Source organism: Ictalurus furcatus, chromosome 6, assembly GCF_023375685.1.
Source record: "Ictalurus furcatus strain D&B chromosome 6, Billie_1.0, whole genome shotgun sequence".
Lineage (NCBI taxonomy): Eukaryota > Metazoa > Chordata > Actinopteri > Siluriformes > Ictaluridae > Ictalurus > Ictalurus furcatus.
The window spans coordinates 3,817,565-3,845,105 of NC_071260.1; the positions used below are offsets into that span (position 1 = coordinate 3,817,565).

The window sequence follows — 27,541 nt, forward strand, 5'->3', positions numbered from 1 at the left end:
CATTTTCAGTATGATAAAAAGTGTTTTAAAACAAGCAAGGTGGTAGGTAACTACATGGTTAGCACTGTGGAAAGAAAAATGAAGCAAGGAAAGAAAATCAATGTGCTGTCGGAAATGAGACATTAACCATAGAGAGGGTAACAGGTTTTACAAAGGCTGTCCGAATATCCTGCTCAAAGACAATAACCCCATGTTACCCCAGTCTAATAATCTCCTCCAAGGGGGTGATGTACCTGAAATAGCCACCCAATCCATGTAGCTTGTTAAAATTTCTGCATATTGTTTTACTTTTCTGGTTTTGAATCCCATTTTCTTCCAATTTGAGTGATTTGCCAATTCCTAACCCCAGCTACTGTACTTTTAGTACTTCAAGACTTAAGCTACCTTATGTTACAAGGTTGCAATGTCACAGGCAGATTGAATACTCACTAATACCAACAAGTATCATTCAACTAGTATCAACTATATCATTCAACTAGTATAAACTAGTATCAACTAGTATTATCCTAAATGACACTGAGGTAATGCCATTCTTTCCACTCAGAGACAAGGAATCATTTCTGTTGTTGTACCAGAAACCTTGTATTACATATTTTTGCCTTTACTATATTGCTTATGCATATCCTGTTAGATGTCACTGCAACTGAATTCTGGCAAAAAGCCTATAATGATGTAAAATTGGGTTTTTCTGTCAATAATGTACATTTGACACATCTACTCACATAAATAAACATGGTTTTGCCAGGCCTACCACACATCTACTGTTCAATATATTCTAGCTATAAATACACAGATTCAATATATTCTAGCTATAAATACACAGATTCGCATTCTGGACACATTGCAGGCTTTCATTCTTAATTTGCAGTTTCCGGAGCCTCCCTGAATGTGATCTGAGACTCCCTGAAGGCAGAAGTTCTCTACCAGTTAGCGGACAGACTTCTTTCCACTGTCCCACTCTTGTCAGCTTTACTTTTACTCTGAGAGGAATCAGTGTAGGATCTGCTACGCCTTGAACTTTGCAATAAACAGGAGGTGCGTTGCTCTGAAATAAAGCACATGTGGTGGCTGTGCTCATTAGAGACACACTTTAAGGGCTAAAAAGCACAAAGCATCTGGAACCAAATAGTTTTCGAGGTCAGCTGAACTGTGATTGGGTAAAATATGTGGGAAAGAGTCTCCTTGACTCTCAAAAACATGACATGGTTGTGGGTCCAGTTTTGAGGTCTAATAAATTGAATTTTGGACAGAAAAATTGGAGAAAAACCGGAGAGAAAGTGCTGAAAAGTCTCAGTCTATTGTAGGCCACTGTGGTTATGTAGACTATAGTCTGGGTGCCCTATAACCAGGCAACTGATGCTTTTTTTTCTCAAATAAATTATAGTTATTCCAACACTGAGTCAAGATAACATGTAATCTATGGTATCATTACAGAATTTCTAAATAAACACCAGGATAAAGATTAAAGCACACCATAGATCTTCAAGTGGTTATTCTTCTGCCATCTGTGGCAATTTTGCTGCTTTTCTGGTCGTGATCACAATGCCCTAACTTTTTCAGAAGTCCAACATAATTACAGGTTGTTTGCCCAGTTTTATCATTCAAATGAACATTAAAAAGTCAGTCGCTGGGAAGACACAAAAATTCACTTCACTTTTACTTCCCACTTTTGTCTCATAAAAATTATACCACTGGTATTTTTACTCATGAGAAAACTCCAAACTACAAAAGCTAAAACTCAATCGAATCCATCTGCACAAACACACTTGTCTGAAATGTTTTAGACTATCCTCACAGTCTCATCTGCAGCCATATTGTGCATGAGAGTCTTGGTGATATCCAAACATTTGTTTTCCATATCCTCTCATGTGACGCATGCACATGCATCTTCCAAGAATGTATAGACAATCTGCATCGTGGCGTTTGCTCATCCCAGATCAACAACATTTCTCTCTCTGTAAGCTGTTTATGCTTCACGCTTGAGACCACGACATTTGTTTATATGCTCTGAGAAAGCTTATTATCCCTGACATATTAGTTCAGGCCTACTAAGTATGTCAAGAATGAATGTATACAAGCACAGTAAGAGTCTACCTTCAAAGAAAAAAAAGCTTAGGCACAAGGGAATAAGAGACTTTTGTACACCTCACATCTAAGAAACATTTATTCAAACGGCATAACTTATTTGAGAACATAAATGTTATTTTAGGTTTTAAAATGTTGTCTTAATACTTATGCATCTGAGTCTCATAAGCACTTTAATATTTGATTACCTCTTTTGTCTGTTGATGCTGAATATAAACCAAAAATAATTCATTCTATTATCCACTGGGTTGTATTAATATTTACATAGCCTGTACTGTTGCCCTTTATACAAATATGGTACAGATATTGGAGGATGAACTGTCCATGTGCCATGACAAAAATGCCATGAACAAAATTTTATTTTATGTTTTCTGCTTCCAGTAGCATTTTTTTTTTAAAAATTATTTATTTATTTTTAAATAAAAAGGAGGCTCAATGGTTAAGGCTCTAGTTAACCGATCAGAAGGTCAGGGGTTCAAGCCGCAGCACTGTCAAACTACTACTGTTGTGCCCTTGAGCAAGACCTCTCTGCTACAGGGGTACTGTATCATGGCTGACCCTGTGCTCTGACCTCAGTTTCCCAACAAGCTGGGATATGCCAAGAAAAAGGTTTCACTGTGTCGTATTTTTTTGTCTGAAAATAACCACATAAAATACCTGATAGGAACATCCAATAAAATTGATTACATTTTATTTAATTTCTTTAGTGCTTTTAACAGTAGATATGGTCACAAAGAAGTTTTACAGAAATCCAGATGTACATTCCGGTTCCTTAATTAGCATGCCAGAGGTGACAGGGACAAGGAAAATCTCCCTAAGGCGACATAAGGAGAAAATTTTGAGAGAAACCAGACTCAAACCAGACTCCTCTTCTGAGTGACAGTGGGATTATAAATCAGTACAGTATACAGGTGTAGGAGAGTAAAGACAAGCAGTACTAAGTTTGTGCTGAAATGAGCACAGGATGATCACAGGTCTTTATGATTACAGCAGTTCTTAAAAACAAAAGAAATAACAATGAAGAAAGCATTCACATTTATACAATGTGTCCAGTCTAGATTTTCATAAAACACATGCCTCTTATTTCTTTCCAGCTGACGGATATAAACCGAGTCCATATTTCCTGCAGTGCTTTTTCCACTCTCACGATTTTTACCCTCTCTGTTTAATAAGTCTGTACGTGACAACTCACAGAGTCCCCACAGCTGTTTTGCCACAACTCTTTTGCTTACGCCTGCAGGCTCAGCCCCAAAACGAGGAGGTCTTTCATAAATATTTACTCCAAGCTGACCAGATTCCCCTTCACTTCATTAGCGCTTCTTTGTCCCTCTCTACCTTGAAAAGCACATGGTACTTGTGGCTGTTTGCTCACAGAATGCATATACAAAGACAAAAAGAAAGAGATTTTGAACAAGCCGAGGCCCGAGCCCTCTGGTTTTAACATTTCAAACACAAGGTATATGTTCTGAAGGCTAAGGAAGTGCACAGCACTCTCAAGGGGCCTCTTAAGAGGCCCGAGCATGCCATAAAGCTCTGCCATGGTCCAATGATGTCAGTTTTTTAGGGGGTGGAGGTAGGGCACTTATGTGAAATTTTCAAATTTTATACAAGCCATGGTCAAGTAAACATTATGCAGGGATTAAACTGGACTGCATGTCACTGGAGTGGTACCCTTTTATACCTTTTGTCTCTTTTACCCGGGAAAAGTAATGTAGTGGAGCTTTAAAACTTATTTAAAAGGTACAACATTAATACTTTGATATGTAAATTTAGTCAGTATTTGGTTTAAGCTTAATAATAACGTATTGTTATATTATAACAATATATATATATATATATATATATATATATATATATATATATATATATATATATATATATATATATACATATCATAATAATTATAATTATAACATTAATAATGTATCATATGAATATACAAAATGAGCATAAAATAAAATGATAAATAATATAGTAATAAAGAATAAATACCAAATTAAATATAAATACCAAAATGATCAAATGCTATATTTAAAAAATATATATTTTCAAATCTTTTTTTAACAGAGTTTATAGAGGTTGACTGCTTAATAAAAGGTATTCTGTTTTGATGCACAGTGTCACAATTCAAATTAAAGGTAGATGCAAATGCAGAATATAAGTGAAATGTTTAATAAAGTAACAAACAAAGCACAACACAAGACTTACATGGAACAAAGACAAGCATAATGTGATACATAGGGACAGAACAAGCAATGCAAGACAACAGTGCAGTCCTGAACGTGGCTACACACACACACACACACACACACACGCACACATGCTATTGAACTAAATGTGAAACAGGTGAATTGTGCCATGGTGCAATGGCTGATGGGAAACGTAGTTTCTAGCCCTTCTCCGATATTACGTGACAGAACCCCCCCCCAACACACGGCTCCCCAAGCGTGTAATTAGTTCAGGAGGGGGTCCTGGAACCCCAGACCAGATGTCCCTATGCATGTCAGAGTTCCATTCCCTCACAGGGCTGGATAGAGAACACTTGACGTCTTCACTGAGGTTCAGAAATAGATCTGTCTCTTCTGCACCGCAGAGAGATGACATGATATCCCCAGCCTGGCTTGAGCTCGGAGTGATGGCAGAGAGAACGAAGCTCAAGGCAGAGCCCGAGGGGGGAGCGACATTCACCATGAAGCTAGAGAGGGGAGCAACACTCTCCACGAAGCCAGAAGGGGGAGCGAAGTCCTCTGCGAGGCCAGAGGGGGAGTAATGCTCTCCGTGAAGCATGAGGGTGGAGTGATATCCTCCGTGGAGCAGGAAGGGGGAGCGACCTATAGCGCAAAGCAAAGAAAAGGCGCGATGTCTTCAGCAGAGCATGAAGGCAGAGCGATGTCCTCAGCCGAGCAGGATGGCAGCACTACGTCCTCAGACAAGCAGGATGGCAGCACTACGTCCTCAGCCGAGCAGGATGGCAGTGCTACGTCCTCAGCCGAGCAGGATGGCAGTGCTACGTCCTCAGCTGAGCAGGATGGCAGCGCTACATCCTCAGCCGAGCAGGATGGCAGTGCTACGTCCTTAGTGGAGTAGGAAGGCAGCGCGGTGTCTGAAGTGGAGCCTGGCGTAGTGACATCCGCGGCGGAGCAGGGAAATAAAAGGGAGCTCTTGGCCCCACTGTGAGGCGGAGCAACGTCTTCAGCTGAAGAAGGAGACTGAGCGGCGTCCTCAGTCGAGCAGGGAGGCTGAACAACATTCTCCATCGACTTGGCAGGCTGAACGAGATCCACAGTGGGGGAGGGAGGAAGATCGATGTCCTTAGTGGGGCAGGGAGGGTGGGAGATGGTTTCAGCCTGGCTGGAAGGCTTCTTCTCAAGCTACTCCCTGAGGTAGTACATCATGTCGAGTCATTCCCAATTGGCCTTGATCAGGCAGAATCTCCCTTCCTTCTCCCACCTCGGTTTTTCCCTTTCTAAATTGGCCTCTTGCACGCTGAAAAAAATCTGCTGCATCTATTTATTTGTTCTTGCAGAATATAAGTGAAACGTTTAATAAAGTAACAAACAAAGCACAACACAAGACTTACATGGAACAAAGACGTGCATAACGTGATACATAGGGACAGAACAAGCAATGCAAGACAACAGTGCAGTGCTGAACTTGGCTGTATACACACAACTGCTAATGAGCTAAACGTGAAACAGGTGAATTGAGACATGTGACATGGTGCAATGGCTGATGGGAAATGTTGTTTCTAGTCCTTCTCCGATATTACATGACGCATAGTAACAAAAAGAGGCCTCTCCACTTTTTCTGTATTTTACAGAAGGTATATCTAGAAGGCAATGTATGGCAACACGAATCTGAAATTGCTTTTTCACTGTCTTATAGAAAAAGTCCACACTTTGAATGACATTGTTGACAAAATTTTTAAATACCGTTTTGGACAGTGAACATTGGAGCTTTTGGTCCCATGATTCGACTGTGGAAATTAAATCATACAAAAAAAAAAGCATCTGCATGCTGGGAATGTTGTAGGCGGCAAGTAACAGCTCTGTGTTTTCATTTGATCTACAAGGTCATGTTGCTGAACAAATGTTGCAATCTGGAAACAAGGTAAAATGCTAGGACATGTCTTCATCCAAATTGGAAACCTTATCATTTGCAGTAATTCATAAAACTAGTCAGTGTAGTCCATCGTGCATGGAACAGTGTTTAAAAATGTGAAAATTGTGCTGCTGAGGATCATGCTTGATTGTTTTCATGATCTAGAAACAGTGTATTCTTTTAAGCTTATGCATACTTTTCCTAATAGTCATGAGCAGCTGGTTTGGCGTGTTGTGTGAGAAGCTTATTCCGGATGGAAGGGATTACCTCTCTAACGCTAACATTTTTTTTTATTATTTCAACAGAAGGTTTTTCAACTTTAGTCAAAAATCAAACTTCATGAATGTCCATTATGAGTAAAGGAAGTTGTGCACACAATGTAGCCTTAGTGTATATCTTCTATAAACTTTATTTCAAGATCAAGCATTTATTATAAGCGTAATGCATATTATGCACTAGTTATGAACAACATTATAATAACAATATATAACTATACAAGAAATAATGTCAATAAATAAAGGAAAATTGATAAGCTGTAATGCTCATGTGTAAGAACTATTATTCCAATTCATTGGCAAGGGTTGAAGGAATCAAAATAAGATCTTGCAAGCTAACTTCATCCTTGATAAAAATTAATTATGCAAAATATTGCTTTTGTACAATGTAGAATTATGTTACGTTTTTATTACCTTGCACTATGAGGAAAAAAAAAAAAAGCACATGGGAATTTGTCCCTGTTCAGACCCAGACATTAAACATCCCTCTGCCCACAGGAAATACCGGTCAACTTCCTGCAGGGCAGATAACTCGAGAACAAGCTTACTAACAAAGTGACGAATGTCCTCCTTTGGACAGATGTTTTAGGTTTCTCTTTATGTCTCTTTTGCCTCATAGCACATTAGCAATAAACCTATAAATGAGAATACAGTAAACTGGATTCTATGAAAAACAGTTCTATTATGGTCCATGGTTAAATAGATGTGAATGGGAAAAAATAAATGTAGATCCTCACATGTACCACTGATGCAGTTAGGTTAAATATGGTTAGGATCACAAGTGGCAGTTGTACTTATCAGATTAGAAGCATCAACTGATTTCATTTTAAATGCATTTTAATAAAAGATAATACGCCCAATAAGCATGAACAACACACCACACCACAATGTTCTGAATAACTTATAAAGGTATTGCCAAGCACCCCATCCAGACTGTACCACGCCTTGTGCCCGATGCTCCCTAGGGTGGGCTCCAGGTTCCCCAAGACCCTGTAGGATAAGTGGTATAGAAGATGAATGGATGGATGGATGGATGGATGGATGGTTTTTCCAAGTGTTTCCCCAAAACCAGAGTATTATACATGAGCCCCGGTTTTCTAGTTCCTTCCATGATTTCTATTTAAAGAGTGTATTGATCAAGAACATGTTCTTCACTTTCAGCCAAAAGAACAAAAGGCAAATTAAAAACAAGACATGTGTTACTCGATTTAAATGTAATTTTATAACTTAAATACAAGATGAGTGTTCTACTTTACGGCAGATGTCTCTAGTCAAAACACATGGCAGCACAGTGCTGTTTTCCATACGGTAACACCATCAAACCTGCCTTGGCCCAAAACTTACTAACCCATGCAGACATTTCCACATAAACCGGTCTGGTGCAGAGGGACTCGAGATGGGTCCATGATTTGCAACACAGTCTCATTACAATTCCAAAAAGCGCACAGTGTTAAAGTGTTTAGATGACTTCATTTACTGCATTTCCAAAACACTCTCTGAGTTTTTGTCAGACTTTGAGAGTGATTTTTGTTTTGGTGTGGGATTTCACACCCAGTTTGTTTCATTTACACTACAGTTATGTCAAAGTCCTTCAGGAAAGAATTCAATAGTAAAACTTAGTTTGGTGAGATGCTAATCAATTTTTTTTTTACTCAGTCAGTCAGACAACAGAAGATACCTGATCTATCACTGTCATCTGAAAGCAGACTGAACCATTACATTTGTACAATAATTCAGAAGGTGCAAACAGTATGGCTAAATTCAGAATCATCAGTAGCACTGCTTTTGAAATTTTAACGTTATAAAACTTAATTCTAATAACGCAGCACTGTTTCATTCAGGTTTATATTAATGCTTTCGTGCTAATAAGTTTTAGTTTTTATCGTAATAACTTAGACACTCAATAAACAGTTTTTTTTTTATTATTATTATTGTGTCATTGTAATGGCGAAGGCTTCTGTGAGGAGATGTTTGTTTAGCAGTTCTCAAACAAATCTCCAATGTCAGCATTTTATAACAGTCAGATAACGTTTTCAGACACTGGAAACTTAAGAACGTAGGGCTCTGTGGTTTCTCAGTAACATGACAAGCTGTGCTTTTTGCCTTATTAACTTCAAGATAGAAACAAAAAGAAAGACTGATGAGGGAAAGAGTGTTTATAGCTGCTATAATGTAAGAAGAACAGGAATTAACTTGTTTTATGGATGGTTCACAACATCAAATGTAACTATAAACAAATAAAAAGTATTATATGTTCTTTAATAAATAAAAATGGCTGTAGTATAAGAGGATTAAAACACTTATGGACATGCTGTTATAGTAATATTATCGACGTTGGGGTGGTAACAGTTTAAAGGAGTTAAACAAGCCTGTTGATTATTTTCTTATGACAGAACACTCCATCATATTCAACATATTTAACATCACACAGATGCTATTGTAAAGGATATTTGGGGAACTGTCTTCTATTAGAAACTGGCAAAAATAAAAAGCAACCTTGCACAAGCCCTGACCCCACATCGATGTTATCATTTAAATGCATCATTTTTATCTAACAGTGACCTTAAATTCAGACGTTTTGCTTGTCACATGAACTTTAGCGCATGCTGTAACAGATGCTGAATGTTAAAGAAAAACATCCTCATCCACATTTACAGCCCATGAAATCCACAAGAACCACGACCACACTATAAAATCCCTAAACATATGTACTTTGCAGACATCTGCTATATTTATATTTATGTTGGTACAGTCCATGGCACCTCAACTGACATCTTTATAATAAAGAATAAAATAAATGAAAGAGAAATCAAAGTAGTATAGATTGCTTATAAAAATTAAAGGGGGGGGGGTATTAATAATTGTAGATAAAAGAGATAAATGTAAGTCCCTCTGGATAAGGGCGTCTGCCAAATGCCATAAAATAAAATGAAATTTAAAAAGAATAATCAGGATACACTCCCTGATGATTCCTCTCACTTCCCTCACTCCCTGTCCAATTCTCCACAATAAGTAATTTAGGACTGTTCATAGTTTTAAAATGATGAGTGTAAATTTGATTTAGATATCATTTGTGTTGAAATAATCCCCATGTACTAACAGTATTGCTATTATTGCCAGAAGATTTTTTTTTTATAATACATTAAAAATACAGTGACTGTAGTGTTCAATATGTGTCACAACCTGAACCTGTAAATATTGTATAGATAAGGGAAACCCTGGATGAGCTACACAAGGGTACATGTGTATATGTGTGTTACTGTTCTTCATTGGTTCTCTGGATTCTTAAGGGTTCTTGGTTTCCTAAAAGAGATTTTACTTGGAACCCTTTTTGGAAACACTCTTCTACATACAACCTTCAAAAGTCAGTCTATAGGAAATAATTATTGTTTTAGGGTTCTTGATTCACCCTGTTTTTTGTTGTTGTTGTTGTTGTTGTTGTTGTAAGTATAAGCTTTGTAAGCCCATCTCAAGGACCCTGAGTTTCTAAACTCCCCCCTCATGATAAGTAGCTAGATATGATGGAGAATAGCTGTAGGGAATTTCTTGATACTACCTTCCCTCACTCCCTGTCCTTATCTTATCTTATATAGTTCAGCTCTTTTCTCTGCAATCTGGTAATCCTTTCAGTTGATATTTGGGGGGAAACAAGCCTTGTGAAGGAGTTAGTGCAACCAAAGGCACCATGTGCTGCTTGGCAATTCTAGCTTCTAGTATGATCGTTACGTTGGGGATCATTAGCATTCTTGATGCACCGCTAACCTACATCCCTGTATGCAAAACTCAACATGTCTCCATAAATGCTGAATCATGTATATGGCACATATTGGCAGATCAGCTAGAATAAATTTCTGCTCTGTCCCCAAAACTGGATATAAGGAATTGGGATAATTGCTAGTTACATCCCATGTCCACATAAGCAGCGGAAAAGGACATAATTCCTTAAACAGCATCCAGAACACATAATGACCGAGTACAGGACTCTGCGGAAAGGAATAAGAAACTATGCCAGCTCTGCTGACTCATGTGTCATGCTAATGCAACTAGCACAATCACTTTTCTTAGTCATGATTTTAAGGGTTTAAAGAAGTTAGTTTGAAGAACAGCTAGCAAAGTATGTTACTAGACTGTTCAGTAAGTATTTGACAAGTTCGAAGAAGGTTAGGCATTAACTTTCCTGCAATGTTATAAAATGTCTGATGTAATAATGGCTAGCTTAACAATCTTATTAGAGCGTTCACACAACAGGAGGTGTGAAGTAACTTAATGCAAAGCGTTTATTTGTACTTTACTTGTGTTGTTTGCAGGTAAAACGTTTGTCTTTTACACTACATTTGTACAGTCAGAGTTCTTCTCATGCTAATTAATATTTGAGAGATTAGACATAGTTGCTGTTATTTCGCTATCTTTTCACATGTTCATCAGTTCCTTGATTTACCATCTAATTTACTATCAGTAACTTAAAGTCAATTAACTTAAAAAAAAAAGTGTGCTTTTCTTGAGAAATTTAGTATTTTTACCACCTTGACACACAACCCAGTTGCACAAACGAAGTATGTAAGTTCCTAGTTACACAAAGCATTAATTAAACATTAAACATTAGCATTAACGTTCCTATAGCTAAAAATGTTGGACCAAAAAACTGTCTAAGATACAGTTTGTGCATAGAAATGAGCTGGTAAGTTTTGCTGAGCATTTTGCAGAACCAGCCACAGTTCTTCTGGAGACTTGAACTGTTTTGGGTTTTTTTTGCATCAAAACCCAGCACCCTTCATTATGGGTTTTGTTTTTTTTTTGTCTGAAAAGTGGTCTCTTACATAATGTACTGCTTTCTTTACTGACATTCGAACATTTTTCTGTAACATTTAATTTTGTGCTGGAAAACTAATGTTTGGAAGTCTAAGATGTTTTTGTACTGACTCGATAATGTAGATATATGTCTTGTTTAAGAACATTCTCAGAACACCTAGAAAATTTGACAGATTGTACGCAAAGATCCAAGAATCATAGCATTTATAAGATGTTCTGCTAACATAAAATTGCTATCTGGAAGGTAAGTGTTGGTTTTATGTTGGTAGATTCTCAGAGCTATGGTCATATCTGTCATTAAAGGTGTTCGTTAATGTGCTGCTACACCCTTCCTGATGATCACGCGTCACTTCTTGATGTCTTTAATCTGGGTATGTGGAACAAAAAATGATCTATCATGGAATTTTTGTTGGTGATGTGGTGGATTAAAAGACAGTTAGATATGGTTAATCTACTCAAAGAGACAAGCCCACATGATCTTCAGGCAAATGAAAACAGCTGTGTAAACACGCAGAGCTTGTGAATCAGTCTAACAGGGGCTTAACACCCCCATTTGCCTTTCACCCACCTTTACATGTTCGGCAATGGCTCGCTAGACATCTGTTTCTCGCACATTATAATCCTAAATGGTTGGCTGTGAATAATCAGAAACTTATCACTCCCTTTGATATACAGAGAGGAGGGGCAGTGGATTGGTTTCTGGTTTGTTTGCAAAAGCTGACTGGTTTGCTCATGATAAAGGAGCTCACAATAATTTCCACCATTTTCCAGCTGACTATGCCACAACACGCTTGGGTTTTTCATGTTCTTCCAACTTCGGTTGTTCTCGGACACAATGTTTCTAACATCAGCAGTACAACTTCTTCCCAAATTGAGTTTTGGGAGCCATCGTTTGTTTTCTAATAACTGCCAAAGCAACCAGTTGGACATCTGGAAGTCATCCCCCAGCTCTGCTTTTTATTTACTTTAAAAATCGTTCCCATAGAGCAGCCTCATAAACAGGATCAACATCTATCATCCATGCCGTTCAGACATCGAGGGGTATTGCAGTAGGTTTGGATAGATACTGTGGGTTACATGTGAAGACTTTTCCAGTTCAGGCTGAGCTGAAGATCACGTTTTCCAATGTGGTGAGCTTTTTTTCTGGTGGAAGCAAAGGAGGCAAGTCATCAAGTCATCGCTCAAAAATGCAGCACATGTTTTCCATCAGCGCGTTGTTGCAGACCTGGTTGAGTTCGCATACTTGAACGCTGAGCTATGTTAGAACAGACTAAAGTAAAGTAAAGTAACAACGACTGCAACCAATTTTGAGGATCAAAAAAACGGTGATGGAATTAGGAATTTGATATCTCATGTATACAAAAATGGTTAAGATGGTGCCATATGTTACACAAATTGTATCACTTTATGAGTGGTATTACTATTAGACAGACTTTGTGACTATTAGATGGCTGAAATAGAGAGGATTACAGTGCTTTTTATACTAAGTAAAGAGCTGAAGATGATAAAGAGACAATGAAGAAGTCATTAGGGCTGTAATCCAAAGTGTGGATGGAATGTTTATGCCTGTCCTTAAGGTTTTTCTAACAATCATAAGCAGACCAACTTCACTAGATGGACCATTTCTAACATTTTCACTTTTTTTCTATATCCTTTATTAATAGAATCCAGACTTACTGCACAAAAATCTTTAGGTGCTACTTCATGTTAAATGTTCTTGGTGTGGGAGGAGTGGCAGTGGCTCAGCGGTTTAGGATCTGTGCTTAGTTACCGGAAGGTTGTCAGATAAATCCCAGAGTTGCCAGCTGGCCACTGTTGGGCCACTGAACAAGGATTTAAACCATCAAACTCTCAGCTCTATGTTTAGTTTGGGTTCTGCCTCACTCCTTATTTGCTTTAGATATCACGCTAACAAATGTAACATGGCACTTTTTCAGCTGTGCAAGTTTCTTGGAAGCATTCAGATTTAATTCCACTTCAGCCAACATGAGACGGAGTCATTTCCGGGCATCATGGCATGACTCATGAGGAAGTCTGGAACTGAAATATAATGCATGAATAATGAAGAGAATGTAAATGCCACGTATGGGGAAAAAGATCTACATAATTGTTCCTCATTAAGCTTTCTGGTTGCATGTCATTTAAAATGCCTATAATTTTATATAATTATATAGCTAAATAATATTAAGACAGCTGTATGCCTGAACAGGCATCTTGTTTTTGTTCCTAGTCCTCCTACGCCTCGTCCACAAAACTTTCAGCATTTATAAAGAACCCAGATTCCCACAACCACATTTTAGCTGTAATTTCTTTTACTTCAAACACATAAATGCTACTGTTGTGGTCCAAAAGCTCAATGGCAGCTGTGGTCAATACTTTATTTTCATTGGGTTTTCATTTCTTCACTTGTAGCATGCAATCATTCTTGATTCCTATCCACCATTTTCCATATAAAGTCTCAGTTTGCAACTTATTATAACTTATTAGTTCTTGCTCAGACTTGCATCATGCATAATGCCTCTTATCTAGGTCCATAAATACTATGTCAAAAAACGGTCTTCGAAACCACAATCAACAGCATTCAGTGTTGTGATTTTGTGAGTTTAGAGACACTCAATCAGCATCAGAACTTCAAGATTAAAATGTCAAACTGCTCATCCTCGCCATTAATTATGATGTTCCTGCGACTGAACCAGGAATTCCCAACAGCAAGCGTGCAAAATAAATGTTTAAAATATTACATCCCATCTCACAGAAAATGTTATTGTTACTGGGAATGTTGTGCTCACACAACGTTCCCGGTTAGCGTGTCAGTGTTAATGTTCATGCAGCTAAAGATGTTGAAGTAACATTTCCAAACATTACGAGAAAGCCTTCTCAGAACACCCAGTTAAAAAAAAAAAGTCTGCTAACCTAGAATTCTGATTCTGAAGTGACACAAGACTTAGAAAGTAGTTATTATGGTTAGTGCTGTGCAAATAAAAGGACAAACAGTTTGAGGTTTAAACAGAGAATTAAGGTGAGAGTAAAAAAAAAAAAAAAAGAGTCTAAAAAAAATCGTACTTCACTGTACATCATTGGCAAATAACTTTACAGGCAACCAAGTGCTGAAAATGAGCTATTAAATGAAATTATCTTGCACAAAAGATCACCACAGACATGAAAACTAGTCTGATCTTGTTTCATCTCATGTTTATAGACCTGTTCACAACACATTCACAAACACAAAACTTTCCACTGCCAAAGGAACATATACTGTATGTTCAAGAAGAAAATAATGTCTTTAATATGATTATTATCTTGATATAAAATGGTGACTAGATTATTCTGCCTTTCCTTTAAAAATGTACAGTATGTAAACTGCCAGTTCTTAAACAGACCTCGGTTACAGTCATTGACCACCAGGTGGCGCACTTTGTGCAGTGTACTACTATATTCATTTCCAGTTCCAAAAATTACAATTAGCTATAAAATAGCATCAGTTTCAGTGTGCGTCCATACATCATACCATGTCATCTTTAAGGCTCAAAATTCAGGCCTCTGTTTAAAAAAAAAAAAAAAACTCAGGGTAGACTGAGTGACATCAGCCAGGGGGAAAAAATGACGTCATATGTTTCACATCTACTAAACACCCAGCGTGACTGAAATAATAGTGCTCAGGTGTTCTGGGTCCAGATGTGTTTTTCCTCCCTTTCTCTCTTCCCTTCCTTTCCCTTGCTTGTTCTCATCCTGCACGTCTCTCACAACATCTGCCCCAGATTAGAATGGAAGCTGTGCTCTTTTAAAAATTTAAGAGTAAGAGTGAAGGCCACAATAAATCATTTAATTCTTTTTAGCTTATTTAACACATTGAATCCAACCCATCGTTTAATTCCTAAGGACGTCATTTGTTGAATTTAGGGAAGAGAGTACTCTGTGTTCCACTCTGTGGAGTTTCACACCCCTTATAATACATTCTGCAGATGTCAGGGGAGTGTTCTGGGGGAAATAATTATCTTGAAGTGGGCAGCAAAAAAGAACAGTAAAGACTTTAACATTGCCATTTGCATTGTTTCCATTTCACATCACACAGTCCTTGTCAACCTCAACATCATGACTGGTAAAAATGAAGAAAATGATAAAACTGTTTGAGAATAATTATTCACAATTAGGGGAATTCACAAAAGGCTTTACTCTCTTCAACAGTTCTAACTTGCACAAGAAGATCCCGAATCCATGACATGTGCTTGACAAGCCATCTCTCTTTGAGAAAACCATCATGAAAAGTGGTAAAACCAACGTACAGTTAGAAAGACTGATAAAACAACTATGAACACATTTGAGCATCTCTTTCACTGAGTCATTCATGAGTCGTTCTAAGACAATTCTGTGATAAGGCACGTCCAAGAAATGAACAACTTATGTGGAGTTGAAAATTGTTACATGGTAAATCGTCTCATCACAGGTCTCATCATACAAGAGCTATATAACGTATAATAATAAAGCAGGAAAATTATATCAGTACATCTTTTAGCTTAGCTTGACTTACCACTGTTTCCGTCTTGGCATTTCACGAACAGTACTTGTGCCAGTGATAAAGCCAAAAATAAGAAGATCCTGGAATGCACAAAGCTCATCATGTCTATATCCAAGACATGAGCCTCCTTTTGTGCAAAAAAAATTGGGGAGAGAGGGTAAAAGAGTCCACGTTTATCGCTGCACCATGAAGACAGACTGAGGCTTTTCCTGCTCTGAGGAGCAATCAGACCCAGCCCAACTTTGTGCCGTCTCTCTTGCTCTCTCTCTCTCTCTCTCTCTCTCTCTCTTTCGCGCTCCCTCTCTCTCTCTTTTACAACTTCAAATAAGAAGAATGCTGACCACCCTAATTTTCCACACCTTTTTGTCAGTGCTCTCTCATAAACATCCAATCACAGACATGTGTGGTCACACTGAACCCTGTTCACAAAGCAATTCTTCCTCGTGAAATAAATGGTGAGATTTTTTTAGATTAAAAAAATGTCAATATGAAACAACAGGTTTAACATTCTGATACTTTTAACATACTGTACTAATCATTTTGAAGAGTGCACCATTTTTTCCCACAGAAATTGTTACTAAGCAGGACTGTAGACTGGTTTTATGACCATCTTAATGGCAGCAAACGTAGTTGTTGCTGACAGACAACTTATGAGGGAACAAGAATAGAGCTCAGATCCAAATTTGGCTAAAAAAAAGGTTAAAAAGGAAGCAAGAATGAATATAACATATGAAAATGTTATATCAGTGGCTAGAAATGCGAAATGACTGCAGGTATTTCCTGTGGTTCCCAGTGAGCTGTCTGTTTTGTATGACTTTGTTCTGTAGGCTTTTTTTTTTTTTTTTTTTAAACTATAAACCACAATAGTGGATTGTTGAGTCTAGCTCATTGTTCCTCTCAACAATCAGATAAATTCACTACAATTTGTAATCTAGTCAGTATGGTAAATAAAATTGTGAATCTTGTGGAATCTTCTTCCAGATTGTATAAACCATACCTCATATGTTGAGCAAATGTGCAAATGCTGATGTGTATCACATATATTTAGATCAAGCATGCAGTTTATTTTGACCTTTTGGGTTCATCTGAGGAATGTATTCCTATGTATCGCTCTACTTTGTTGTCATTTTTTTCTTTCTCACTTTTGATGCCACTAGAAAAAAAGAACCGTCAACTAATCTCTTCTGGGATGATTATTGATCAGTGCATTAATTTACTGTTTTCATCCACTGATAAACATGATTCTCAATGTATAGAGTACAATACATATAATAGTACCTAATAATTATCCTTAGCTAATTTCAGCTCCTGATATTTTGCATGCAACTCAAATGTAAAGTGTCAGTTTCTTTTCCTACTGATTGTGCTAATTCAATAATTCATATTACTTTATTTATTGCAAATGGCCTGGAGGGAGCATGTAGTAACACGCTCTAAATCAACATTACATTACACTATTAAGTAAGGAATATAACGCCTGGGGGTGTGTTATGATAGGAAAATAATCAACGACAGGGTGGTGTGATGAGGGCCAACATGAAACAGTGTCAATGTTACTTAGATGTTAAAGCTTATTATTTTCCAATAACAGCACATCCCCAAATGTTTTATTCACCTTATTCCATAGGAAATTGTCCATGCTAAAACATTTTTTTGTCACGAATCCTATAAGGGTAATAAGGCCTATAAGGGTGTCCCTTATTACCTTGGCATGATGTCTCCTCCTTCTTACTGCTGCATCCATGGTGTGTCGAAGTATTCTGTCACAAATTCTACGTAATGGACATTAGGATGGACGCAAGTGCAGATAAGATAAGTGCGTCCTCAGCGGAGCAGGAAGGCAGAGCCACGTCCTCAGCAGAGCAGGAAGGCAGAGCGACGTCCATATAGAACCTTGGCATAGTGGCATCCACAGCAGAGTAGGGAAGCAAAGCGGAGCTCTTGGCTGCAACGGGAGGCGGAGAAACTTCCTCAGTAGAACAGGGTGGCTGAGTTGCATCCTCAGCTGTATAGGGATGCTGAGTGGCATCACGCAGAGAGTCTGAGCTTCGTTCTCCATCGACTTTGCAGGCTGAGCTTGGTTGGCCGTGCCACAGTCTCAGGCATGAGGAGAACTCGGTTGATCGTGTCAGCAGACTTGGGCGTAAGCAGAACTTGGTTGTCCGTGTCAGCATACTCGGGCGTGAGCAGAACTTGGTTGTCCGTGTCAGCAGACTCGGGCGTGAGCAGAACACGGTTGTCCGTGTCAGCAGACTCAAGCGTGAGCAGAACACGGATGTCTGTGTCAGCAGACTCAAGCGTGAGCAGAACAAGGTTTTCCGTGTCAGCAGACTCGGCCATGAGCAGAACTTGGTTGTCCGTGTCAGCAGACATGAGAGAGGCGTGAGAGATCACCTCGTCGACCTTTAGCCGGAACTTGGCGTGGGGGGTTGCCTCTTCGACCTTGGACAGGAACTTGGCTTGGGTGGTCCCCTCTTCGACCTCGGACAGGAACTTGGCTTGAGAGGTTGTCTCTTTGACCTTGGATAGGAACATGGCTTGAGAGGTTGTCTCTTCGACCTTGGATAGGAACATGGCTTGAGAGGTTGTCTCTACGACCTGGGACAGAAACTTGACTTGGAAGGCCGTCTCTTCGACCTCGGACAGAAACTTGACTTGGAAAGCACTTTTTTCGACCTCAGACAGAAACTTGACTTGGGAGACCCTTTTTCGACCTCAGACTTGGCTTGAGTGGTCGCCTCTTTGACCTCGTACATAAACTTGGCGTGGGAGGTCACCTTGTTGACCTTTAGCTGGAACTTGGCTTGAGAGGTCGTCTTTTCGACCTCGGACAGAAACTTCACTGGGGATGCCATCTCTTTGACCTCAGACAGAAACTTGGCTTGAGAGGCCCTTTTTTTTTTTTACCTCAGACAGGAAGTTGGCTTGACAGGTCATCTCTTCGAACTCGAACAGGAACTTGGCTTGAGAGGTCGCCTCTTCAACCTCGGACAGAAACTTAGCTTGAGAGGCCCTTTTTTTGACCTCAGACAGGAAGTTGGCTTGACAGGTCATCTCTTCGAACTCGGACAGGAACTTGGCTTGAGAGGTCGTCTCATTGACCTCAGACAGGAACATGGCTTGGGAGGTCGTCTCTTCGACCTTGGACAAGAACATGGCATGGGAGGTCACCTCGTTGACCTCGTACGGGAACATGGCTTAGGAGGTCACCTTGTCCACCTCGGACCTGAATGTGGCATGGGAGGTCGCCTTGTCAACCTTGGACATGAGGTCACCTTGTCGAGCTCAGACAGGAACATGGCTTGAGAGGTCACCTCGTTGTCCTCTAGCAGGAACTTGACTTTATGCTGGAGCTCTGGGGAGAAGGTTGCCACGTTGATCTTCAACTGGGGCTCTGGAGATGAGGTCGCCATGTTAACCTCCAACTGGAGCTCGGCAGGTGAGACCACCTAGTGGGTCTTAGGCAGGAGCTTTGGGGAGGAGGCCTCCCAGTTTGCCTGCTCATAATAGGTGGCGAATGCCATGCAAGGTTTATCTATGAGGCAGGCCTTCCCCAAACACTCTTCCAGGTAGGGAGTGTACTCTGGACTCCCAAACTCCTTTATTAATAGTTCCACAAACTGTACTGTACTGTTCCTTATAATCTGTACGGGCCAGACGCTCCGCTTGGCCAACGAGCCGGGAGAGTATGAACCCTAGCCACTGCCTCTGGTCAGGCTTGGGGTGTGCCAGGCTCAAAAAATGCAACTGGCAGTCAAACAAAAAATACTCAGGTCTTGGTAGGGTATCCCTTATTACCCTTATGTCCCTTATGTCTCTTCCTTCTTACTGCTGCATCCATGGTGTGTCGAAGTATTCTGTCACAGATTCTACGTAATGGACGTTAAGATGAACGCAAATGCAGATAAGAGCTTTTATTTAAAGAGAGGCATGCAAACAAATCCAAATCATCAGACAATAATGTGGTCAAAAAACAGGCAATAGGTCAGGCATTGCCAAACAGGCATAAACTAGGCAAAAGCAGAATCAAGAATGAGGGCAGGAACGAGATCAAAACAAAACCACATGAACCGAGAACAAATGCTTGGTATATGGAAAACTCATGTGATACTTCACAAAGTCATAGTGTTAGAACAGTCTCTTATATACTGTTGTTGTGAGTGTGTGTGAGATTGGATGCAGGTGTGTGTGATTAGAATGAGTGTGACTGCTCTCTGTGTGTGTGTGAGTGTTCTGGGAATTGCAGTCCATGTCGGCCATGTTTGTAGGCCACTGTGCAGTATGGGAAATGTAGTCACTGGTTTGCTGTGATATGACATTTTTATTATTATTTAAAGAATGACACATTTTTAATCCATGTATAGTTAAATTTAATGATGTGGAACATGCTATGTGAAACAATATTTCCTGTTATCACTTATTTTATAACAGCTACAAATGGTCGTTCCTTCAATAGCCTCCTTTTTTTAATTTCTCTTGCAGTTAATAAAATAAAAGACACAGCTTGTCATGTTACTGAGAAACCACAAAGTAAACTCTAAACATGTTCTTGTGTCAGAACAGCTTTACCTCTGATTGTTACAAAGCACTGACACTGGAGACTTCCCATACAAGTAAGTTGTTCCTATAGAAATGAAAATATATTAGAATGAGCACATTAATATAAATCTTGCAACCAGAACTACTGTTTGAGCTGCTGTTATAGAAAATTTATCAACACCAATCAGAATCGAGCATTCAACAGCAATGTGTTAGGTTAGGTTAATGTATTTTTTACCTTAAAAGTAAATTAACACTGTAATTTAAGGATATGTTTATGCTTAATTCTCCCACCCCCCTTTCACGCCTTTGATGAACGGCATTAGTGTAACTGGGGCTAATAAGACTACTTTACATGTTTATTGGACCCCTTATATCACTCTTTTTATTTTTTTATTTTAGCTGTATTTCATGGGTAGTTCCAATAGCTTAATAATATACTCCAACCATTAGCTTACATCAGTTACATTAGCAGCACTGCAAAATGATATATTCATTATTTAGCTAACATCAAATGTAGTTCATTCAATGTATCAAAGTGGGTTTTCAGGAAATCAGTGTAATCCTCTTATTTTACCAGACCAAATATTAATCCGATCCAAGTAAACAGTTGCTAGGCAGTATGTTTTGACTCTGTAGGTGTACTAGCTTGTAGCTGTGTTTGAAACCCAAAGTTGACACGGCCATCTGTAGTTGGTTGATTTGCTTTTCTATTTATAGGAGCAATGCTAGCTAAACACAGGTGTCTGTTTGCGTCTGTATACAGAATTGGGCACTTAGTGGTTAGAGGATCGAAAAGATGCACAGAAGAAATGTGTTGACCTTACTGTAGTTGTAAACACCCCAATCATTAGCATGAATCCACTGAGGATAATAAGATTGGCCTGCAAGCTTCCCATGTTAAAAGTCAGGTGTACACAACCAAGAAAATATTGTATGGACATCAGGACAAAAATCTCCCAAACACCAAGACAGTCAACACATTTTTATTTAAGTTTGTCTGTTGGGTGATAACAATGGTGCAGTGGGTAGCATTGCTGCTCCAGGATCTGCAGGTCTTCTTCTCACATCCCAAAAACATATAGGTAAGTGGATTGGCTATGCTAAATTGCCTTCGGTGTGAATGAGTGTGTAAATGTGTGCCTGTGTGGTGCCCTGTGATGGAGTAATGCCCAATCTGTTTTTAAAAGTTTCCACATAAGCACCACCAAGATTGAAATGAAAATTTCACTTACTTGGCTGATACTCGCTGAAGTTTTACAGTGCCAATTGTGAGCCTTGTGTGCTGTCCGGAGATGGCAGGGATATGATGCATGGGTAATGTTAGGGTGTTAGAGATTTGGCAGCAAATACAATTACAGGTTCATGTGAGAGCTTGTGTAACTTATGAAGTGGAAACCACCTGGGAGAATAAAAAGCTGCCCATATTGGTGGAATGTTTAAGACCACATTGTGAATGTTAGTTTTACCTTGTCCTCCTGAAGACTTTTAAGGATGTTGTGAGACTTTGGATCAGACATACAGTGGAAAGTTTCAGACAGTCTATGAACTACTAGCAGGCTGTGATCCAATTCTTAAAGATCTTATAATAGACCTTGAAAGGCAAATTAAATATTTGAGCCATCATGTCCAGAACAAGTTGATCATTGTAGCTTTTAATTGTATTCTGTGAGTTATTTACCCCAAGTATTTTAGGATTAAAGAAATGCACTTGAGAAGAACAATGACCAAGATTTGCCATGTACGAGGCTATGTTGGTGCGACCAATATGAGTGAAAAAATTGCCAGAATTGCTGGCAAGCAGATTCTAACATATATAGATACCTTTGATGCGTAATGGTCATATTCATAACAGGAACTGTGGAGGGACTGGACATTGCTGGCTATTTTTGGTTAAAACACAAAAAAGTGGCCCATGGTATTCGGCTTAAGGGTTTTTGCTCCATACCAGTCCTTAAAATATGATTTTGTTGTTGCAATATTTTGAATGAACAATCTTGAATAAAAAGTTGTTCTTTAATAAAATGTGTTGGAAAATTATTTCAAGCAGAAGAAGCTGATCTCTATGGCTGTTTTAGACAACATAAACAATATGTTTCTTCAACTCTACTCATCAATTAATGGTGAGTCCAAAGAATGTTTGATGAGACACAAAAAGGAAAGTGCTGCAACAATGTCTTTTAGAATAACAAGGGATTTTCTGAGAAAGTTATTTCTGCCTTATGTGTTTTTTCTTTTTGTAATGTAACATTTGCACAATTCGGGAACTTGCAATTAATAATTTCACTGCAAGAATTATACACTGTATAACTCTCTTTACGTGCCAAATTAACTTAAACTTCAACTTGTTTAAGTGTATCTAATGCCAGATTAGATCTGTATCATCACCCAATTAAATTAAAGATGTGGAGGTACACAGGAGTACGCACAACTGTTTCAGGTTCTCCCCTTCCTAGATCAAGTTGTACTTTCAGAACCACAAGGGATAGCAAGGACTTAATGGTTTGGATATTCCGTTCATTGACAATGCAATATCAAGGAATTTCAGACACAGAAGCACAGTGAAATTCTTTTCTTTGCATATCCCAGCTTGTTAGGAAGCTGGGGTCAGTGCGTAGGGTCAGCCATGATACAGCACAGAGAGGGTTAAGGGTCTTGCCCAAAGAGGCAGCTTGACGTAGCTGGGGCTTGAACACTGACCTCCTGATCAGTAACCCAGAGCCTTAACTGTTGAGCCACCACTGCCTTGAATTTGGACTTGAAGATTAAAATGGTTGATTTTGCTGATTGCAAAACACATCATGAATTTCCCCTGAGTAAGTAGACTAGATTCATCACTTACTTGTGTTCTTTAGACATGGCTAGAGCAGATTTTTAATTTTTTATATATATATTTATTGATGTATTTTATCTTTTTAAGGCCACTTCTTAGGTTTTACTTCAATGTAGTGGACGACCTGAAGACCTGAGTCATTACTAGTAACTTCATCTAGTTTTTCTTTAATGGTTAGCACATACATGGAGAATTCTACAGTGTTGTATCCTATGCCAAATACAAATATCTTCAAGGCTTTTCATAAGGTCACAATGTGAGAGCAATGGTTTTTATTCAGGTCATCTCCTGGATTTCTGTGTTAGAAACAATACATTTCTTAACACTTTTGTTGGCTACCCAGAGATTTAAAGAACAGTCCAATCTTCACACACACACAAAAAAGGATACTTTATTTTAACTGCATAGAGCAGACAAGTGTAGAACATCATCCAGCTTCTTAACCACAGTCATGCTGGCATGCTGCTTCATTGAAAGAATCTTTGGGATGATGAAGACAAGGTGGTGTAGCATATTTTTAAAGCCCTGGAAGTAAACACAGACTTTGTTCCTGACATTATTACCTGTTGTGCAGTTCTCCTTAACATCTGTTTAGGAAAAGAGACTGTCACAGAGGTGCTGAGGGACAATATAGAATTTGCCCCACCACAGCCATTTACTGCTGAGGTCAGTGGAGCTGCGACAAAAAACACACTGGCAGGCTGAATTCTCAGTGCGAATCTGACAACTACTAGACCATGACTAGGTCTAGACTAGCAATTTAGAGCAGAATTGTTTTCAGCTGTCTTCACATTATTGCACATTTAAATAAGTATGTAGTTGTAAATATTTGAATATGTACAATTTTAATTCAGACGTTTCACTACTAATGGGGGAAAAAGGACGCAAGTAAAACTTTTCTTTCTCAATCTGTGTACCTATGTGTTTTGGTCAAGGTAGGTGTTTTTGGCAGTCTGACCCTCATTCCAGTGTAGTTCAGAATGTGCTAACTGAGGAAGTTGTGGGGTTGTGAGTTTTTGTCTGTCTGCTCTGCAAGTATTGATGCATATTCAGGTGGTGGAAATTTCCCTGGATGTCTGAACAGCTGAGGCACTGACTGTCTTTTGTGAGACTAAAGACTTACCTCTTCACCATGTGCCTGAATTGACCTATTTAAAAATCCCTTGTCTTACCTCTCCAACCTCTCCAGGGGTTTTTAGCTTGATGGTATTCTTAGTCCCTGACCTAGTGAACTAGCTTGGGAATATATGTTTTTGATATAGACTACAAGACACTTCTGTGTTTGGCTCTGGATGAGGGACTGATAAATGCTGAAATGTAAATGTAGGACAGGAGGCATGATACAGGGCCTTGCCCCAATTGTTTTGGGCATCACCAGCTAGCTTGACTGACTTGGTCCCTGTCCCTGCTAGAGGTGACCTAAAAGTCCTAAAAGTCTTAAAGTGAAGACAAAAGAGTGAACTGTACATAGCTATATCAACATTGACATGACCTAAGGTGTCAAAACAACTTAAGTGTACCTGCTATTTCTTTTTAAGCATCTTAAAGCTATCCATGAAAATGTGTTTTTAGAATTTATCAATTAATTGAAAGCTAGCAAACAACCAGACTGAAGCAATGTGCAACATTCAGTGGGGCTTGAAAGTTTGTGAATTTTCTATAAATCGGCATAAATATGACCTAAAACATAATCAGATTTTCACTCAAGTCATAAAAATAAACAAAGAGAACCCAATTAAACAAATGAGACAAAAATATTATACTTGGTCATTTATTTATTGATCCAATATTACATATCTGTGAGTGGCAAAAGTATGTGAATCTCTAAGATTAGCAGTTAATTATTAAATTATATGCTTAGCAGTTAGTTTTAAAATATCAGACTTTGATAGTTAATTATCATTCTGATCTTCACAACACATGTTTGTGGAAGTGTATCATGGCACGAACAAAAGAAATTTCTGAGGACCTCAGAAAAAGAGTTGTTGAGACTTATCAGGCTGGAAATGGTTACAAAATGATTTCTAATGAGTGTGGACCCTACTAATCCACAGTCAAACAGTACAAATTGAGGAAATTCAAGACCACTGTTCCCCACCCAAGGAGTGGTCAACCAACAAAGATCACTATAATAGTCTGTGAGGTCACAAAGGAACCCAGGGTAACTTCTAAGCAACTGAAGGCCTTTCTCACATTGGCTAATGTTAATGGTCATGAGTTCACCATCAGGAGAACACTGAACAACAATGGTGTGCATGGCAGGGTTGCAAGGAGAAAGTCACTGATCTCCTTAAACAACAATGCTGCCTGTCTGCAATTCAAAGATCATGTGAACAAGCCAGAAGGCTATTGGGAAAATGTTTTGTAAGTGGATGAGACCGAAATAGAATTTTTGGTTTAAATGAGAAGTGTTATGTTTAGAGAAAAGAAAACACTGCATTCTAGCATAAGAACCTTATCCCATCTGTGAAACAAGCTGGTGGTAGTATCATGGTTTGGGCCTGTTTTGCTGCATCTGGGCCAGGGCGACTTGCTGATGAAACAATGAATTCTGAATTATAAGAGCGAATTCTAAAGGATAATATCAGGATATCTTTTCAAGAACTGAGAAATTGGGGCATGTAGCAAGACAATGACCCAAAGCACACAAGTCGTTCTACCAAAGAACGGTTAAAGAAGAATAAAGTTAATGTTTTGGAATGTCAAAGTCCTGACCTTAATCCAATAGAAATGTTGTGGTAGAACCTGAAGCACGCAGTTCATGTGAGGAAACCCACCAACATCCCAGAGTTGGAGCTGTTCTGTACTGAGGAACGGGATAAAATTCCTCTAAGTCGATGTGCAGGACTGATCAACAGTTACTGGAAACATTTAGATGCAGTTATTGCTGCACAACAGGGTCACACCAGACACTGAAAGCAAAGGTTCATGTACTTTTGTCACTTACAGATATGTAATATTGGACCATTTTCCTCAATAAATAAATGACCAAGTATAATATATTTGTCTCATTTGTTTAATTGGGTTCTCTTTATCTACTTTTAGAACTTTGTGAGAACCTGATGTTGTTTTAGGTCATATTTATGCAGATATATAGAAAAATCACAATCTTTCAAGCACCACTGCAGGTTAATATGGAATAGATTTTCCTTTAGATTTCGCAAATAATGAAGTATTTGGGGCAAACCTACAGACAGCCCTTTACACATGGAACATGTCATTGTTGTTCCATTCAGCTTGAATGGCCTCCCACAGATGGAAAACTGTGTTAGGTGTATTAACATGAAGTGGCTCCTAAATTTGAATGATCTGCAACGTTTTTTTATTTAGTCTTGGCCAATTCCCACACACCAGCCAGCTATCACACAACATCTACCAGCCAGAGAGGGCAAAGGCTAGCGTACATCCGCCGAGGCATGCGAAACCATCTGCATGTTTTCAAACTGCTGCTCATACAAAGTCGCGTAAGCAGTGTTACCCACTCAAGTGCTATCTGACCACTTCTGCATGCATGAGCTCATAGATGCCCATGATTGGCTAGTGTTGACTGATAGGGCAGAGATTCTTATAGGTTACTTGAAAAAACCTGGTCGGAATTTGTTTATAGAATGGGTGTCCTAGAAAGCCAAATTGGCTATGCTCTCTGGGTGAAAGGTATGGCATTTCTTTCTCTCCCCTGTAAATCACAGCAACAATTGAGGACCTTGTGGACCTCTGCGAGTTCATGTATGTGGAAGAGGACAGATAGCCCTTTCCTCCGAGGAAAAGTTTAGATATAGTTACTGATGATTTATTGAGATATTTAAACATTTATTTAGCATCAGCCTTGTGTTCTCCATGCTCCATGCCCCACGTGCCAAGTTTGCTTAAAATTTTAATCTCCATATTTATGATCAATGAAAAAAAGGAGATTTTAGCCCTGCCCGCTTCCACTCACCGCTGAGCAAATGCTTTTTTATTGTTGCTGTTCAATAAGGTGCAGTGTGTAACTGAATCTTTCAAGCAAACCAAAAGCATTCATTTTACTCAGCAAACAGACTAATAGGCAAGAAAGCGGCTTCAAATCTGCTGATAGTGGTTCACTAAAACATCTGTGTAGAACATGTGGCTGTGATTATTACTGCAGGAAAACTTTGGCTGGTTTTTTTTTCTTTGCTTTTTCTTTGTCATATTATATTGTCTGGTTACTACACACAAGTTTCAACAAGCTTAATTCAAACTATAGAGACACAACAAAAGCTTGTGATGGCAAAAAAAAAACAAACAACTTTATGTTTAGTCAGAGCCTCTCTAGATCACGGAACAAATCGTTACTGTAAAACCATAAAAGGGGTTGGTATAAATCTTAGGTTAGCATTTTTCTAGAAGCTTCTAAAATAGGAA

At 38.8% G+C, this 27,541-nt stretch overlaps 1 protein-coding gene across 1 annotated transcript in view; it reads right to left on the reverse strand.

Moving 5' to 3' along the window:
- col5a2a (collagen, type V, alpha 2a) overlaps positions 1–16,083 on the reverse strand; it is a 41,760-nt gene extending 25,677 nt beyond the window's left edge. The window contains exon 1 of the mRNA XM_053626261.1: positions 15,799–16,083. Within this exon, the coding sequence (XP_053482236.1) occupies positions 15,799–15,889 (91 nt within the window). The 5' untranslated portion in view covers positions 15,890–16,083. The remainder of the gene's footprint in view (positions 1–15,798) is intronic.
- Positions 16,084–27,541: the final 11,458 nt, after the last annotated feature.